Source organism: Dipodomys merriami, unplaced genomic scaffold, assembly GCF_024711535.1.
Source record: "Dipodomys merriami isolate MVZ:Mamm:240054 unplaced genomic scaffold, mDipMer1.0.p SCAF_2, whole genome shotgun sequence".
In the NCBI taxonomy this organism is placed as follows: domain Eukaryota; kingdom Metazoa; phylum Chordata; class Mammalia; order Rodentia; family Heteromyidae; genus Dipodomys; species Dipodomys merriami.
This window is the reverse complement of record NW_027203381.1, coordinates 43523260-43541026: the sequence shown is the minus strand read 5'-3', so window position 1 is coordinate 43541026 and position 17767 is coordinate 43523260. Positions and strand designations below refer to the sequence as shown.

Below are 17767 nucleotides of genomic sequence, written 5' to 3'. Positions count from 1 at the left end.
CATTTTTGAAAATCTTGAAATGGTCCAAAGTAGAAAAGTGTGAATTATATGGAATATAAAATTTTCTGTTACCTTTGTTTTATTTAGTATTTAATTATTTGTATTGTGGGAAATGAAATCCTTAATTCTTAAGTTGTTCTATTTTCTTCATTGATTCTTTAAATTTGTTTTAAAATTGGATACTATTTGAAAGGGAAAAATATCAGCCCAATATATGATTAGAAAATTGTGCATTAAAGTATGGTTTACCATATTTTTTTGTTTTAACTAGGAACCCAGATGTAAAAGTGCTACCCATTCCAGATCACAAACTAATTGTCAGTGTGCCTTGTATTCTTCACTCACATAAACCACCTCTTGCTGGTATGTTCCTCTACAACAGAATTGTCATGAGTTTTGATATAACTGGAAAAGTTATTGAATTGAATATTTAAAATGTGTATAGATTTTGCAAGTAAATCTTTTATGTGTTGTTTTAATATTCTAAAATTTTATGGCAGAACTCTTAGAACTTATGAAATAGTGAGAGTATAAATTAGTTATACTGTTAAGCCATTTATCATGTTATCTTACTGTTGGTTGCTCACTCCTCACTGGCCTATACAGAAAAGACTGATTGGGCTTCAGAATTCAGCTAAGGGCTTTAATTTACCACCAGGTTTTAGTGCAAGTTGCTGGAGTTTAGGACAGTGATGAGAAGAGTAAGGGTTTGATTTCCTTTGATGTTTGGTAGATACTTACAGTTTTATGTTTCATAAGAGGTTGTACTGCTTTACTGAAACATTAGATAGTTGCTTAATTCCTTTAGCATTAAGTTCAGCATCCAGTGAAACTAAGCAGCAGGAACTAATGGAAGGAGTTGACTTTGGAAATTGGCTAACACATACGTGAATACTAGCTCTGATACTTGGGCAATTTACTGGGATCCTTTTCTACCTCACAATCTTAACTTATTGAGGGAAAAATGGTATTTAATATTTCAGAGTACAAAGATTGGATGTAATGTATTTAAAAATGTAGCACTTAGTAGAAATATAGTTAACTGCCAAGAGTTAAAAACTTAGGATGTGAGTGAGAATTTAAAATCTTAAGTATCTAAGTCTTTGAGGGAGATTCTGAATTTGATATTCAAAGTTTATTTTTTAGGGAATTTCTTTAACAATGTATTTTGTTATTGTGATGATGCATATACCCTTTTTGCCATAAAAACTTCTCTAACTTGCCACTCAGAAAACATATTTTATTGTTATTACTTTTTTTCTTTCAGAATATGGGGTCATTTATGAGCTAGGAAAGATAAGAAAGTGAATACAAATTCACAGGAAAATTAAGTTTGTAACAGGATTTCTGTTAAATTATTACCAGGAAGGAGTTTTTTTCTTTTCTTTTTCTTTTTTTTTATTGTCAAGGTGATGTACATAGGGGTTACAGTTACATTAAGGTAATAGTTCATTTCTTGTCAAACTTGTTCCCCTTTCCTCATTTTTCTCGCTGTTGCATTGGTTCCCCCCTTGTCCTTTGGTCTCACCATTCAGTTCTTCTCCTTTCCTTCCCTAATTCAGATAAACTTATATACAATACCAGGGTACCAAAACCAAGCATAGTAACAACAGGGATATAACATAGAGGGCAAAACATACAGAAGAAACAAGAAATCACATAGTACAATAAAAACAACAAAGAAAAATCTCTTGTGTCCATGTCTTGGAGTTCATTTTACTTAGTATCATTTATATGGTCATATGTACGAAGCTATTGAGCTATTCTGCTAATCTGCTAAGATTATCCTAGATGTATACTAATTATTGCAAATAAGGGAAACTATGGGACCTATGTTTCTTTGGATCTGGCTGACTTATATTCCATTCCTTACAAATGGGGCAGTACCATTCTTTCTGATGGAAACATAGAATTCACACACACACACACACACACACACACACACACACACACACACACACACACACACACACACAGATGGAAACATAGAATTCACACACACACACACACACACACACACAAACACACACACACACACACACACACACACACACACACACACACACACACACACACACACACCACATTTTCTTGATCCATTCATCTACTGAGGGGCATCTGGTTTGGTTCCATATCTTTGCTATGATGAATAATGCTGCAGTAAACATAGTTGTGCTAGTAGCTTTAGTGTGGCCTTGTTTGTGATCATTTGGGTAAATGCCCAGAAGTGGGATTGCTGGGTCATAGAGGAGCTCTATGTGTAGTCTTTGAGGAACCTCCATAGTGCTGAACAAGTTTACACTCCCACCAATCAATAGTGCACTAGCGTTCCTTTTTGGCCATATCCCCTCCAGAACCATGAAGGAGTTTTGAAATAGTATTCTTAACTTGAGAAACATTCAAATGTCTGTGTATTGAACCATTCTTTGGCTTAGAGGAATTCTCAGTGAGTTCACCTTCAAACTAGATAATATAAGCTCTTTAATACATTGTTTGTGACTTAAGTGAAAATAGTCTGTACTATTCTTTGAGGAACAATTATATTTGACATTAGTTATATTCAATGGGGAGATTTAATCTGTGTTCCTGTTATTTGAATTTCACTTATCATTTGGTGAAGACCAAAGCTTAATTTAGTGTTTTAGATTAGAGATTAAATTTTACTTAAACAATTCTAAAACTGACATCCAACATCTTGTATTTTCAAATAATAGTTGAATTATTTTCCAGTCTCTCTAGAATGAGTGTACTTATATTTAAGGATTATTTTTCAGAAAAAAGATTTAAAACGGATACGTTTTGCCATAGTGTGTCATTGGTTTATCTGTGAAAATGCAGTTCTGCCAAACTGTCAGTAGAGAGCAGCACAAGTACATTGTTTAGGATTGAGAACAGTTAAAAATGAGTATTTTCGGCAAAAAATCTGAATGATTCAATACATGTTCATCCATAAGCTTTGACTAATTAGTAATAGACAGGAAATATTTGTAATAGCTTTATTTTTGAGTTCATATTATTGTATTTTAGACATGAAGAGTGGCACTAATGGGAGCCATCACATATCAACTTCCAGATTTCTGCTCTATATTTTACCCTGAAATCATTAGGGATTGATTGATTGATTGATTTTTAATTTTATTGTAAAGATATTGTACATAGAGGTTACAATTACACAAGTAAGGTAATGAGTATATTTACTGTCAGTCTTACTCCCTCCCTTTTTTTCTCCTGCTTTCCCTCCTTCCCATTTTCCTACCTCCCCAGTTTTAAAGTTCATTTCCAACATACTGTCTTGTGAGTATCTCTGTTGCATTGGTTCATCCTTTGTCCTTTGTCTCATCATTTTGTTATTTCCCTTCTCTTCCCTAAATCAAATAAATGTATACACAAGACACAGGGTACCAAAATAAAAAACATTGACAACAGTGGATAAACCAAAGGGGGGGAAAATCAAAATGTAAGAAAAAAGAAATAACTTCACACATAGATTATAAAAAACACAATAAAACCCTGTTTCAATATCTTGGAGTTCTTTCTTTCTTTTTCTTTTTTGTTGGTCATGGGGCTTGAACTCAAAGCCTGGGTGCTGTCCCTCAGCTCTTCAGATCAAGGTTAGCATTCTACCTCTCGAGCCACAGCATCACTTCTGGATTACTAGTGGTTTATTGGAGATAAGAGTGTCACAAACTTTCCTGCCCGGGCTGGCTTTGAACTGACATCCTCAGATCTCAGCCTCCTGAGTAGCTAGCTAGGATTACAGGTGTGAGCCACTGGTGCCCAGCTTGGAGTTCATTTTTTTTTTTTTTTTTTTTTGGTCAGTCATGGTGCCTGAACTCTGGGCCTGGGCACTGTCCCTCAGCTCTTCAGCTCAAGGCTAGTGCCCTACCACTTGAGCCACAGCTCCACTTCCAGCTTTTTCTGCTTATGTGGTGCTGAGGAATCGAACCCAGGGCCTCATGCATGCAAGGCAAGCACTCTACCACTGAGCCACCTTCCCAGCCCCTTGGAGTTCATTTTGATTAACATAATTTTATATGGTCATATGTACATAGCTATTGAACTATTGTGATTCTCTGCTAGGACTATCCTAGACATATACTAATTATTACATATTAGAGAAACCATGGAGCCTATGTTTCTTTGGGTCTGACTTCCTTCACTTAATATGATTTTTTCCAAGTCTTTTCCATTTCCTTATGAATGGGATAATGTCATTCTTTCTGATGGAAGTATAAAATTCCATTGTGTATTTATACCACATCTTCTTGATCCGTTCATCTTCTGAAAGGCATCTGGGTTGGTTCCATATCTTAGCTATGGTACATAATGCTGCAATAAACGTAGTTGTGCTGGTAGCTTTAGGGTGGCTTTGTTTGTGGTCATTTGGATAAATGCCCAGGAGTAGGATTGCTGGGTCATAAGGGAACATTATGTTTAGTCTTTTGAGGAACCTCCATACTGCTTTCCAGAGTGGTTGAACAAGTTTACACTCCCACCAACAATGAAGTAAGGTTCCCTTCTGTCCACGTCCCCTCCAGCATCTGTTATTACTTGTTTTCTTGATAATGGCCATTCTAACGGGGGTGAAGTGGAATCTCAATGTAATTTGCATTTCTTTTATGACAGAGATGATGAATATTTCTTCATGTGTCTGTTGGCCATTTATTTCTTTTTTGGAGAAGTCTCTTTAAGTCATTAGCCCACTTATTAATTGGGTTGTTGTTTCTTTGAGGATTTCTTTTTGGGGGGTTTAATTTTTTGAGCTCTGAGTGTATTTTAGATATGAGGCCCTTTTCAGATATATAGCTAGTAAAGATCTTCTCCCATTCTGTGGGCTTTCTGTTGATCTTGCTAGCTATGTCCTTTGCCATGCAGAAACTTTTCAGTTTGACGTAATCCCATATATCCAGTCTTTCTTTGACTTGTTGTGTTTCTGGATCTTTACTTAGGAAGTTTTGACCTGTGTCAAGGAGCTCTAATTTATTCCCTAATCCTCCCTTTAATACTTGCAGTTTATCTGCTCTTATCTTGAGGTCTTTGATCCATTTGGAGTTGATTTTGGTACAGGGTGATACATAAGGATCTAACTTCAGCTTTCTATGTGTGTTTAGCCAATTCTGTCAGCACCATTTTGTTGAGGAGGCCTAACCCTCATCCCCAAACCAGATAGGGACCCATAAAACAATGAGAACCGTAGACCCATTTCTTTGAGGAACATTTATGCAAAACTTCTCAATAAAATTTTGGCTGTTTGGTGCTGGTGACTCATGCTTGTAATCCTAGCTACTCAGGAGGCTGAGATCTGAGTATCGAGGTTCAAAGCCAGTCTGGGCAGGAAAGTCTGTGACACTGTCATCTTCAATTAACCACCAGAAAACTGGAAGTGGCTCTGTGGCTCAACTGGTAGAGCTCTTGCCTTGAGCTGAAGAGCTAAGACCCAGAGTTTAACCCCCACCGCCCTCCCTCGCCAAAAAAAAAATTAGGGCCAAAGGACTTCAACAAATAATAAAGAAACTCATACACTATGATCAAACCAGATTCATCCCAGGGATGCAGGGATGCAAAGCTGGTTCAATCTACACAAGTCATTTAATGTAAGAGGTTATGCTGGCTCCCTTATCAAAGATTAAATGGTTCTAAGTCTGTGGGATCATTTCTAGGTCTTTAGTTCTATTCCATTGGTCCTCAGGCCTGTTCCTGTGACAGTACTAAGCTCTTTTTACAACTATGGTTTTATAATAGAGTTTGAATTTTGGTATTGCTATTCTTCCAGCCCTGTTTTTCCTGCTAAGGTTGTTTTTGCTATTTGTGGGTCTTCTATTATTCCATATGAATTTTTGGGTTGCTTTTTCTATTTCATTAAAGGGTGTTATTGGGATTTTGATGGGTATTGCTTTGAATTTGTAGATGGGTAGTATTAACCCTCCTAATCCAGGAGTATGAGAGGTTTTCACACTTCCTTAAATCTGTTTATTTTCCAGGTTTTTAAAGTTTTCATTATAGAGGTCTTTCACTTCTTTAGTTATTTCCTTCATTTTTTTTTTTTGAGTCTATTACAGGAGTTGCTTTTCTGATTTCAGTCTCACTCTTGTCATTATTTTTTTTTAATTTTATTTTATTTTATTTGAGAACATACTGTACAGAGGGGCTACAATTACATGGGCAGGATAATGCATACATTTCTTACCAAGCATTGCAGCCTCCTCCTTTGTTTACCCTTCACCTCCCTTCCCAGCCTCCCCCCTCCACTCTTGTCATTATTGACCTACAGAAAACCTACTGATTTTTTTTTTTTTGGGGGTCTGGTCATGGGTCCTGAACTCTGGGCCTGGGCGCTGTCCCTCAGCTCTTCAGCTCAAGGCTAGCACTCTACCACTTGAGCCACAGCACCACTTCCGGCTTTTTTCTTTTTTGCTTATGTGGTGCTGAGGAATTGAACCCAGGGCCTCATGCATGCAAGGCAAGCGCTCTACCACTGAGCCACCTTCCCAGCCGCAAACCTACTGATTTTTGTGGGTTAATTTTATACCCTACTACTTTGCCAAAGTTTCAGATCAGCTCAAGTAACTTGGGAGTGGAGTCTATGGGGTTATTTATTTCATAGGAATTTTATTTAGATTTTAGTTCATCATTAAGTCACTTTGGAGCAGTGAAGATTATTTAACTATTTTTTTTTCTTTTTTCTTTTTTTGCTAGTCCTGGGGCTTGAACACAGGGCACAGCCATTGTCCTTGAGCTTCTTTTTGGTCAAGGCTAGTACTCTACTACTTAAGCCCCAGCACCGCTTCTGGCTTCTTCTGTATATGTGGTACTGAGGAATTGAACTCAGGGTTTCATGCATGCTGGGCAAGCACTCTATCACTAAGCCACCTTCCCAGCCTTATGGGGTTATTTAAATACAGGATCATGTTATCTGCAAAGAGAAAGAGTTTTACTTCTTTCCCTATTTGGATCCTCTTTTTGTTTGCCTCTTGCCTTATTGCTCTGGCTAGGAATTCCAATGCTATATTGAAGAGGAGTGGAGAGAGTGGACATCCTTGTCTTATTCCTGATTTTAGAGGAAATGGCTTTAACTTTTCACTGTTCAGTATAATGCTAGCTGTAGGTTTGTCATATACAGCCTTTATTATATTGAGGAATATTCCATGGATTCCTAGTTTCTCCAAAGCTTTCATTGAGATGATCATATGGTTCTTGTCCTTGTTCCTATTGATGTGTTGAATTACATTAAATGACGTGTATATTGAACCAACTTTGCATCCCTGGAATAAATCCCATTTGGTCATAGTGTATGAATTTTTTGATTATTTTTGTTGGTCGTAGGGCTTGAACTCTGGTTTGTTTTGTTTTGTTTTTTGTTGGTGGTAGGGCCTGAACTCTGGGCTTGGGCGCTGCTCCTCAGCTCTTCAGCTAGCTACCGCTCTACCACTTGAGACTCAGCACCACCTTTGGCTCTTTTCTGCTTATGTGCTGCTGAGGAATTGAACCCAGGGCCTCATGCATGAGAGGCAAGCATTCTACAACTTAGCCACCTTCCTACCCCCCAGGCTTGACTCTTGAACTCTGGGCCTGAGTGCTGTCTCTCAGCTCTTCAACTTAAGGCTAGTGCTCTACCACTTGAGCCATAGTGCTGCTTTCGGTTTTCCAGTGGTTTATTGGAAATAAGAGTCTCATGGACTTTCCTGCCCTAGCTGGCTTTGAACCATAATCTTGAGATCTTAGCTTCTTGAGTAGCTAGGATTACAGGTGTGAGCCACTGGTGCCCAGCTTATTGAAAAGATGTTCATCAAAAAAAATGGGTCTATAGTTCTTTCTTTGATGGCTCTCCATCTGGTTTGGGGATGAGAGTTATGCTGGTCTTATAGAACAAGTTTGGTAGTGATTATTTGCTTTCAATTTATGAGTTTGAGGAGTAACTTGTCCTTTGAAGGCCTTGTAGAATTTGGCTTTGAATCCATCTGATCCTTGGCTTTTCTTGGATGGGAGTTCTTTTATTGCCATTTCTATTTCAATACTTGATATGGGTCTATTTACTTGGTTTAAATCTTCTTGGTTTAATTTGGGTATACCAATATTTGCTAGAAATTCTTCCATTTCTTCCAGATTCTCAAATTTGCTAGCATAAAGGTTCACCAAATATTCCCTTATAATGTTCTGAATCTTGCTTGTTTCTGTCATGATGTTCCTATTCTCATCTCTGATTTTTTAATTTATTTGGGTGTTCTCTCTCTCTCTTTCTATCTCTCTCTCTCTCTCTGGGTTAGATTTGCTAAGGGTCTGTCAATTTTATTAATTTTTTCAAAGAAACAACCCTTTGTTGATTCTTGCTATGGTTTTTTTTTTTGAACTCTAATTTATGTAATTCTGATTTAATTTTAAGATTTGTTTCCATCTACTGGGTTGGGGTTTGGTTTGTTGCTCATTTTCAAGTAGCTTAAGGTACACCATTAAATTTGTTGGTTTGAGATTTCTCCAATTTGTTGATATAGGAACTCCGAGTTATAAATTTTCCTTTGAGTACTGTCTTTGCTGTGTCTCAGAGGAGCTGGTATTTTGTATGTTCATTTTTGTTAAATATCATGAATGTTTAAATTTTCTTTCTGGTTTCTTCAATGACCCACAAGTGATTCAACAATGTGTTGTCCAGTCTCGATGAGTTACACAATTTTCTATGGTGGATTTTGGTGTTGAGCTCTAATTTTATTCTTTTGTGGTCTGAGAGAATATAGGGAATAATTTCAATATTTGTGAATTTGCACAGATTTTCTTTGTGACCTAAAATGTGGTCTGTTTTAGAGAATGTTCCATGTGCTGCTGAGAAGAATGTGAATTCTGATGCTGCTGGTGAAATATTCTAAACTTAGTTGGTCTGTGCAGTTATTTAGTTCTGAGGTTTCTCTGTCGAGTTTTGAGTATTTTTATCTATACTCAAATCTTCAGTTACTATTATTTCATTAAAATTTGTGTTAAAAAGGGACAGGTTTTACTTTCATTTTAAAAGTGGGCTGTTTCAACCTAGGCTGGAAAGTCCAGGAGACTCATCTCCAATGATCCTCCTAAAAGTCGGAAGTAGAGTTGTGATTCATATGGTAGAATACCAGCCTTGAGCAGAAAAGCTAAGGGACAGCACCCAGGACCTGAGTTAAAGCTCTAGTAAACACCCTCTCCCTGCCTCCCCCACGTACAGAGCTACCCTGTGGCTTTTTGATAACTGGATTGGGAAAAGTCAAGTCCAGTTTTTTATATCTGGAATGAAGGGTAGGAGCTCAGCAGAGCTCCCCCGAAAGTATCTTTGTTTTTGTCCTCTGGCCTCATTCAGTTTCAGAGGTTGGACTATCAGCCCCAAAAGCTGTTCTTGAATTATGTAGTAAGAAAAGGTTTGCAGATTCTACAGAAGACAGAATAGAATGGGCTAATAATTGTGTGAGATTAATTAAAAGTTCAGTGTTACTGGAGAAGACTATAGAGAGAATTTTTTAAATGAACAAACCTATAAAGTGTATTGTTTCTATAGAGTTATTTTCTTTCATGCAAGGATTGCATTTATTAAAAAGTAAAGTAAGTTCTCAGGAGATATGTGTTATTGGAAAACTGAAAAGTCACTTATGTAGGTGTTAAAAATCTTCATTTCTCATCTACAAATGAAAACCAATAAATCAGGACTGGTGAACATGTTGATAATGTTGTTCTCAGGCTCACAGGTACTTATTTCATTGGCATTCAGACTATAAATAGTAAGCCTATAATGAAATCCTTCATATTAATTTGCTGTCTTTTTAAAAAAATGAAATATCCATTTTCTATTGTTTTTTTGCTTTTTGTTTTTGGCCACTCTTGGTGCTTGAACTTAGAGCCTAGGAGCTGTCACCTGAGCTTTGGTACTCAGGGTTAGCCCGCTACCACCTGAACCACAACACCAGTTGTGGCATTTTCTGTGTAAGTGGTACTGAGGAATCAAACCCAGGGCTTCATGCATGCTAGGCAAGCACTCTACCATAAAGCCACATTCCTAGCCCAAACACTTTTTTTTTGTTATTGTTGGTCATGGGGCTTGAACTCTGGGCCTGGGTGCTGTCCCTGAGTTATTCAGCTCAAGGCAAGCAAGTTCTCTACCACTTGAGCCACAGCACCACTTCCATCTCTCTTACTCTTTCCTGTTAAAAGGAAATAGATTTTTCTCAATTGTAATTTTGTTATCTCTCACCATGTCTGTCTTCTTTTGTTTGGACAGAGGTTCTGAAAGATTACATCAAGCCAGATGGAGAATGTTTGGAATTATTTGCTCGAAATTTACAGCCAGGTTGGACTAGCTGGGGCAATGAAGTTCTCAAATTTCAGCATGTGGATTATTTTATTACTCTGGAATCTGGACACTTATGGTAATGTTATGAACATTGTTTCCTTACCCTTGTTCTCTTTATCTCAGCTTTCCTTTAATACCAGTATCTGCTTAGAAATGTAAATAGGATTTTTTTAGTAAAGTGATCAGAAATTAATATCCTTCATGTCAATTTTAGATGAATTATACCTCACTAATATCCTATATTATTTAAGAGTCTTTACGATTAAAGAAGTAAGCTGTTAGAACAAAGCAGTTAAAACAGGCTGTTGAGTAAGTTTGGAAAGCATATACTGTGTTCCTGCCTAATGTGTTTGCCAATATGATAAAAGAAGTAAAAGTGTCTGGGAATTGGTGGCTCCTGACTGTAATCTTCGCTATTCAGGAGGCTTAGATCTGAGGATTGTGGTTTGAAGCCAGCTCAGGCAGTAAAGTCTGTGAGACTCTTATCTCCAGTTAACTACCAAAAAAAAGCAGAGGTGGAACTGTGACTCAAGTGATAGAACACTAGCCTTGAGTAGAAAAAATCAGGGACAGTGCCCAGGCCCTGAGTGTTTAAGCCCCAGGATCTACCCTCACCTTCACACAAAGGAATTAAAAAAATAAAATAAAAGGAGCCCTCACCTGGGTGCTGATGGCCTATACTTGTTATCCTAGCTTCTTGGGAGACAGATCAGGAGGATCATGATTTGAAGCCAGCAAAACCTTTTTTTTTTTGTTGATCGTGTGGCCTGAACTCTGGGTCTGGGCGCTGTCCCTTAGCTCTTCAGCTCAAAGCTAGCGCTCTACCACTTCAGCTACAGTGCCACTTCTGGCCTTTTCTGCTTATGTGGTGCTGAGGAATTGAACCCAGGGCTTGATGCATGCAAGGCAAGCACTCTACCACTGAGCTACCTTCCCAGCCCAAGAGAAACTTTTATTTATTTTTTTGAGAAACCTTCTTAACTCAGCTAAATACAGTGGCACATGCCTGTCATCCATCCCAAGCTATGTGGGAGTCTGAGATTAAGGAGATAATGGTTCTAGTCCAGTCCAGAGAGGAAAGTCTATGAGACTTCGTCTCTATCTCCATGGAGGAAAGCTGGATGTGATGGTACATATCTGTGACTTCAGCAATTCCAGAAATCCTAAAATTGGCAGATCTTCATCTAAGCATGTATCCAGATATGCATGAAGGTAGACTCTATCTTAAATATAAGTTGAAGAAACCAAGGCTGACAGTGTGGCTCAGTGGTGTTGTGACAGTGGTATTGTATCAGCCTAGCAAACTTGAGGCCTGGTTCATATCCTAGAACCACCAAAAATAAGAAAAACAAACAAAAACTACAAGAAAAAACCCAACCCAGATTTCTACCTCTTTTAAATATTAGAAGTTCTGGCTTCTGTTTTTTCCAAGTATCACCCTGTAGGATCTTGTGATGGTGGCTCACTGTGTGCTTTCCAGTTTATTACAGTATGACTGACTTGCTCTATGTACTTGCTTTGTTATCTACTATGACTATGCTTTCAGGGATCATTATGTACATTCTTTACTTATGTTATCTATGTGGCCTCTTGTATGACCTGAATCTGCAGCCTCTGGCATAATTTTATATTCTTGGAAAAGTATCCAGTGACCTGCCAAATATTCCATCAGAGTAATGAGTTTATGCAACAGTTTCCGAGGGCTTTAATTGCATTCAAGATCACTTTTCAAGTACTTAATTTTGCTCGTTTTTTGTATGATGATGTATTTTCTTTTTTTTTTGGTCGGACATGGGGCCTGAACTCTGGGCCTGGGTGCTGTCCCTCAGCTCTTCAGCTCAAGGTGAGTGCTCTACCACTTGAGCCATAGCGCCACTTCCGGCTTTTTCTGCTTTTGTGGTATTGAGGAATCAAACCCAGGGCCTCATGCATGCAAGGCAAGCACTCTACCACTGAGCCACCTTCCCAGCCCCTGATGATGTATTTTCTGTATAAATGTTAAAAATGTGAAGAAATGCCTTTTTTTTTTTTTTTTTTTTTTTTTTTGTCTTGTTGGTCATGGGGCTTGAACTCTGGGCCTGGGCGCTGTCCCTCAGATCTTCAGCTCAAGGCAGGAGCTCTACCCCTTGAGCCACAGTGCCACTTCTGGTTTTCAGTGGTTTATTAAAGGCAAGAGTCTCACAGACTTTCCTGCCTGGGCTGGCTTTGAACCACAATCCTCAGAGCTCAGCCTTCTGAGTAGCTAGGATTATAGGTGTGAGCTACCAGCGCCTGGCTGAAAAATGCTTTTTATATTATTTACAGATTTTCTACAACAAAGTTTTTTTTTGTTGTTTTTTTGTTTTTTTTGGGTCCAGTTGTGGGGCCTGAACTCTGGGCCCGGGCGCTGTCCCTTAGCTCTTCAGCTCAAGGCTAGTGCTCTACCACTTGAGCCACAGCGCCACTTCCGGCTTTTTTCTTTTTGCTTATGTGGTGCTGAGGAATCGAACCCAGGGCTTCAGGCATGCAAGGCAAGCACTCTACCACTGAGCCACCTTCCCAGCCCCCAAAGTATTTTTATACTGTATAATTTTTTTCTTTTTTCTTTTGGTGGTGCTAAAAAGGGTTTCACTCTTGGTAGGCATGTACTCTACCATGGAGCTATATATAACCCAGGTCCTATTAAGTAAAATATTTTGAATGAAATAAATTGGAAAAACATTCTCATCAGTGGCTCACTCCTGTAATCCTAGCTGCTCAGGAGTCTGAGATCTGAGGATTGCGGTTCAAAGCCAGCCCAGGCAGGAAACTCCTTGAGCCTCTCATCTCCAATAAACCGCTTAGAAAACCAGAAGTGCTGCTGTGACTCAAGTGGTAGAGCACTCACCTTGAGCTGAAGAGCTGAGAACGCCTAGAGTTCAAAAAAATAAAAATAAAAAACTCATTTATTATGTTACCTTTTTTCAAGTTGAAGTATAATTTTTTAAATTTTTAAAAAATTGTCAGTATATAGATCATGTACAGGGCTGGGAAGGTGGCTCAGTGGTAGAGCGCTTGCCTTGCATGCACGAGGCCCTGGGTTCGATTCCTCAGCACCACATAAGCAAAAAAAAAAAAAAAAAAAAAAAAGACCTCCAAAAAAAAAGATCATGTACAGAAGGGTTAAAATTACCTAAGTCAGGTAAAGAGTGCATTTCTTTTTGGACAGTGTCACCCCTTCTCTTGTGAAGCGTAGTTTTTATGTAATAAAATTTTCCAATTTCTGTTGTAGGGTTAAGTGAGTTTTAAAAACATACATTGATTGCTACCATAATCATAATATAGAACATTCTTTTTGTTCCCCAAACTTCCTTGAAGTCAGACCCCTCCATCTATTTTTTTTGGGGGGTCCGGTGGTGGGTCCTGAACTCTGGGCATGGGAACTATCCTTCAGCTCTTCAGCTCAAGGCTAGAGCTCTACCACTTGAGCCACAGTGCCACTTCCAGCTTATTTCTTTTTGCTTATGTGGTGCTGAGGAATTGAACCCAGGGCCTCATGCATTCAAGGCAAAAGCTCTACCACTGAGCCACCTTCCCAGCTCCCCCTCCATCTATTCTTGGCCCCTGAAAAATAGTAATTTGCTTTCCATCATTAGTTTTACTTTTTAAACAATTTTGTATAAATATAACCATAGAATGTAGAATTTATTGTATCTGTCTTCTTTAGCTTTTGAGAAATCACTTATAAAATCATAGTTTGATCCCGTGCTCAAACTCTAGCAGTTCTACATGTCAGATCTAGCTACTCGTTTCTATATATCAAATAAATAGACATGGTAAAGGATAGAGTAAGGAGATTTATTAAATGTAGTCATACTAAGAAAACACTTGAGGGCTGGGAAGGTGGCTCAGTGGTACTTGCCTTGCATTCATGAGGTCTGAGGTCCTGGGTACAATTCCTCAGCACCACATAAGCAGAAAAAACTGGAAGTGGCCCTGTGGCTCAAGTGGTAGAGTGCTAGCCTTGAGCTGAAGTGCTGAGAGACAGCTCCCGGGCCCCATGACCGACCAAAAAAACCCCCCAAAACAAAAAAAAGCACTTCAGTACATCTTCAGCTGTCTTTAGGGATATAGACATTTGCTATAGGTCAAATTAGGAGAATTGGGGGCATGGAGTGAGAAGCTATGCATAATTTAAATAGTTCCAAGTCACAGATATGTTTAGAGGTGGCTTGTTTGATGATTCAGGTGTCTCATGATTGGTCATATGGGACCTTGTTGCAATGAGTTAGTTGTTGACATCTGGTAGGTGATCCAGCCTTTCCCAGATTCCAAGATGGTTGCAATGTGACTTTAGGAGAGAATGGATCAAGGAAAAAGGACATAGGTACAAAGTGGATAAGTTAATTTATGAGCCCAGTTATTTTATGAGTCCAGTAAAAGCAACTTTTAAGCACTTGTTATAATTCTTATTAGTTGTTTATACATATTTATCTACTAAGGAAAACATTAAACTGAAAACGACTCTTGACAAGCTTGTCAGTTTATTTCCTGATTTTGTTTAAAAGAAAAAAATTGTTATTTTTGAAGTTTGCTTATTATTTGAGTGTGTAACCGATACTAACAAGACAACATGTTGGAAATGAACTTTACAAATTGGGGGACATTAGGGAGAGATGGAAAGTGGGAGAAAAATGAGGGAGGGGTAACAATGTTTGACAAGGAATGTATTCAATACCTTATGTGTGTAACAGTAACCCCTCTGTACATAACCTTAACAATAAAATTGAAATAAAAATAAATATCCAAAAAGGTAATTTTGTTTTTTAAAGGTATTTTAAAGGAAATATGTACTAATTTTCAAATGAACCTTTGTAACCTTAAATTCTTTTCAGCTTTTGTAGTACTAGTTTTTATAGTTTGTAGAAACATTTTATCCTTACCAGGTTTTTGGACATTTTTCTTTGTATCATGAATATTGGTCCAGAGAGTGAGAGAGAGAATGAATGTTCATTAAGTGTGTCCTCTGTTCAAGTGGAAGAAGTTCTGGTGTCAGCTTAGCCTCTTTTTGTGCCACCTCTGGACTTTGTTTGTAACACTTGTTTAATTATTAGGCTCTTCACTGAACAGAAGGCTACTCTGCAAACTATAACCACAATACACTTTATGTAAACCATGTGGAATATGAGCTCTGAACTTTGACATCTTTTTTAAATATATATTTTTTACTGTAAAGATACTGTACAGAGGGGTTACAGTTACATGAGTAAGGTAATGAGTACATTTCCTATTGAGCATTGTTACCCCCTCCTTTGTTTTTCTCCCACCATCCCTTCCCTCCTCACCTCCCCAAGTCCTCACCATTCCCCCCCGCAAGTTGTAAAGTTCATTTTCATCATAGTGTCTTGTACATCTCTTTGTTACAATGGGTCAACCTGTATCCTTATTTCAGCATTTTGTTATTTCCCTTCTCTTACCTAAATTAAAAAAATGTATATACAAGATGCAGGGCACCAGAATCAAATACAGTGAAAATGGGCTATACCATGGGGGAAGAATGTACAAAAGAAACAAAAAAAAAATCACACAATACATTATAAGTACATTAAAAACAACAGCAACAAAGAGAAAACCTTTTGTCCCTATCTTGGGGTTCATTTTGCTTAGCATCATCTTATATGGTCATATGTACATAGCTCTTGACCTTTTCTGATTATCCTAGACATATACTAGTTATTGCAAATAAGGGAAACTATGGAACCTATGTTTCTTTTTTTTTATCGTGAAAATACTGTACAGAGGGGTTACAATTCGAGGGGCAAGATAATGAGTACATTTCTTATCAAGCATTGTAGCCTCCTCCTTTGTTTCCCCTTCCCATCCCTTCCCATCCTCCCCCCGCACCACCACCCAATCCTCCCCACCCCCCCCCCCCCCGCATCAAAGTTGTAAAATTTGTTTTTGACATAACGACTTGTACATCTGATTGTTGCAATGGGTCCACCTGTATCCCTATTTAAAGGATTTGTTTTTCCCCTTCCCCTCCACAAATTATACTGACATCAAATACAGTGAAAGCAGGGCTTATACTGTGGGGGAGGGACATACAAAGCAACAAAGAAATAATCTTATAAATGTGTTAGAAACAATCACATGAAAGAAAAAAACATTTGAATACATATCTTAGGGTTCATTTCCCTAACATCACCTTATCTGATCTTTTCTGCTTGACTCAGACATATACTAGATATTGCAAATGAGGGAAACCATGGGACCTATGTTTCTTTGGGTCTGGCTTACTTCACTTAATATAATTTTTTCCAAGCCTTTCCATTTCCTAACAAATGGGGCAATGTCATTCTTTCTGATGGAGGCATAGAATTCCATTGTGTCTATATACCACATTTTCTTGGTCCATTCATCTACTGAGGGGCATCTGGGTTGGTTCCATATTTTAGCTATGGTGAATAATGCTGTGATAAACATAGTTGTAGCACAACATTTTGATCTTGCTTTACTGAGAAATACTTCTCAGTCAAGCTTAATGAAGTCTCATACACAAACCCATTTTTATGGGTTTATAGAGCTTCATTTGGCTCAACCGACACAGTCTTTAAGTATTATTCTAAGTCTCTTGGCTTTATCCAGGTTCTCAGCAGCCTGAAAGCTTTTTGAAATGGCATCCAGAATAACCAGAATTAGGACTGGAGGCATAGCTCAGTAGTAGAGAACTTGCCTGCTAAGTACAAGGCCCTGAATTGAAACCCCAGCAACACACACACACACACACAAACACACACACACACACACACACACACACACACACACACACACACACAATAAACACCAAAGAACAATAATAATAATAATGATCTTTTGTATTTTTTAGCTGTTCAGTAATTCACCAGTGGTTTCATTATGCCATTGTAAAGGAGGTATACAATCTGTTCTGGTGTATAATTAATTGTACACAAGCCATATAACCTCCCTTTGGGTTTAAAGTCTGCCTTAGAATGCTAACACTATGGAGGTTCCTCAAAAGACTAAACATAGAACTCCTTTATGACCCAGTAATTCCACTCCTGGGTATTTACTCAGATGACCACAAACAAGGCCACACTAAAGCTATCAGCACAATTATGTTCACTGCAGCATTATTTACCATAGCTAAGATATAGAATCAGCCTAGATGTCCCTTAGTAGATAAATGGGTCAAGAAAAATGTGGTATATATACACAATGGAATTCTATGCATCTACCGGAAAGAATGACATCACCCCATGCATAAGGAAATGGAAAGACTTGGAAAAAATATTGAATGAAAATGCCAAAGAAATGGGATAATTTGTGATTCTCAACTTATTGTCTCTGATTCTGATGGCCAGTTGTGATGTTTGACATGGTCTTTGTAGTTTTTGTTTGTTTGCGTGTTTGCTTTTACTGAATATTTTGTCTGGAGATTAGTTGGCAGGTTTGAAAAGATGACAACTGCACCTGCATCTATCA

At 38.1% G+C, this 17767-nt stretch overlaps 1 protein-coding gene across 1 annotated transcript in view; it reads left to right on the top strand.

The window, feature by feature from the left end:
- Mettl4 (methyltransferase 4, N6-adenosine) overlaps nt 1–17767 on the top strand; it is a 48839-nt gene that overhangs the window by 28562 nt on the left and 2510 nt on the right. Inside the window, exons 8-9 of the mRNA XM_070029481.1 lie at nt 272–363; nt 10232–10379. Coding sequence (XP_069885582.1) covers nt 272–363; nt 10232–10379 — 240 coding nt within the window. The remainder of the gene's footprint in view (nt 1–271; nt 364–10231; nt 10380–17767) is intronic.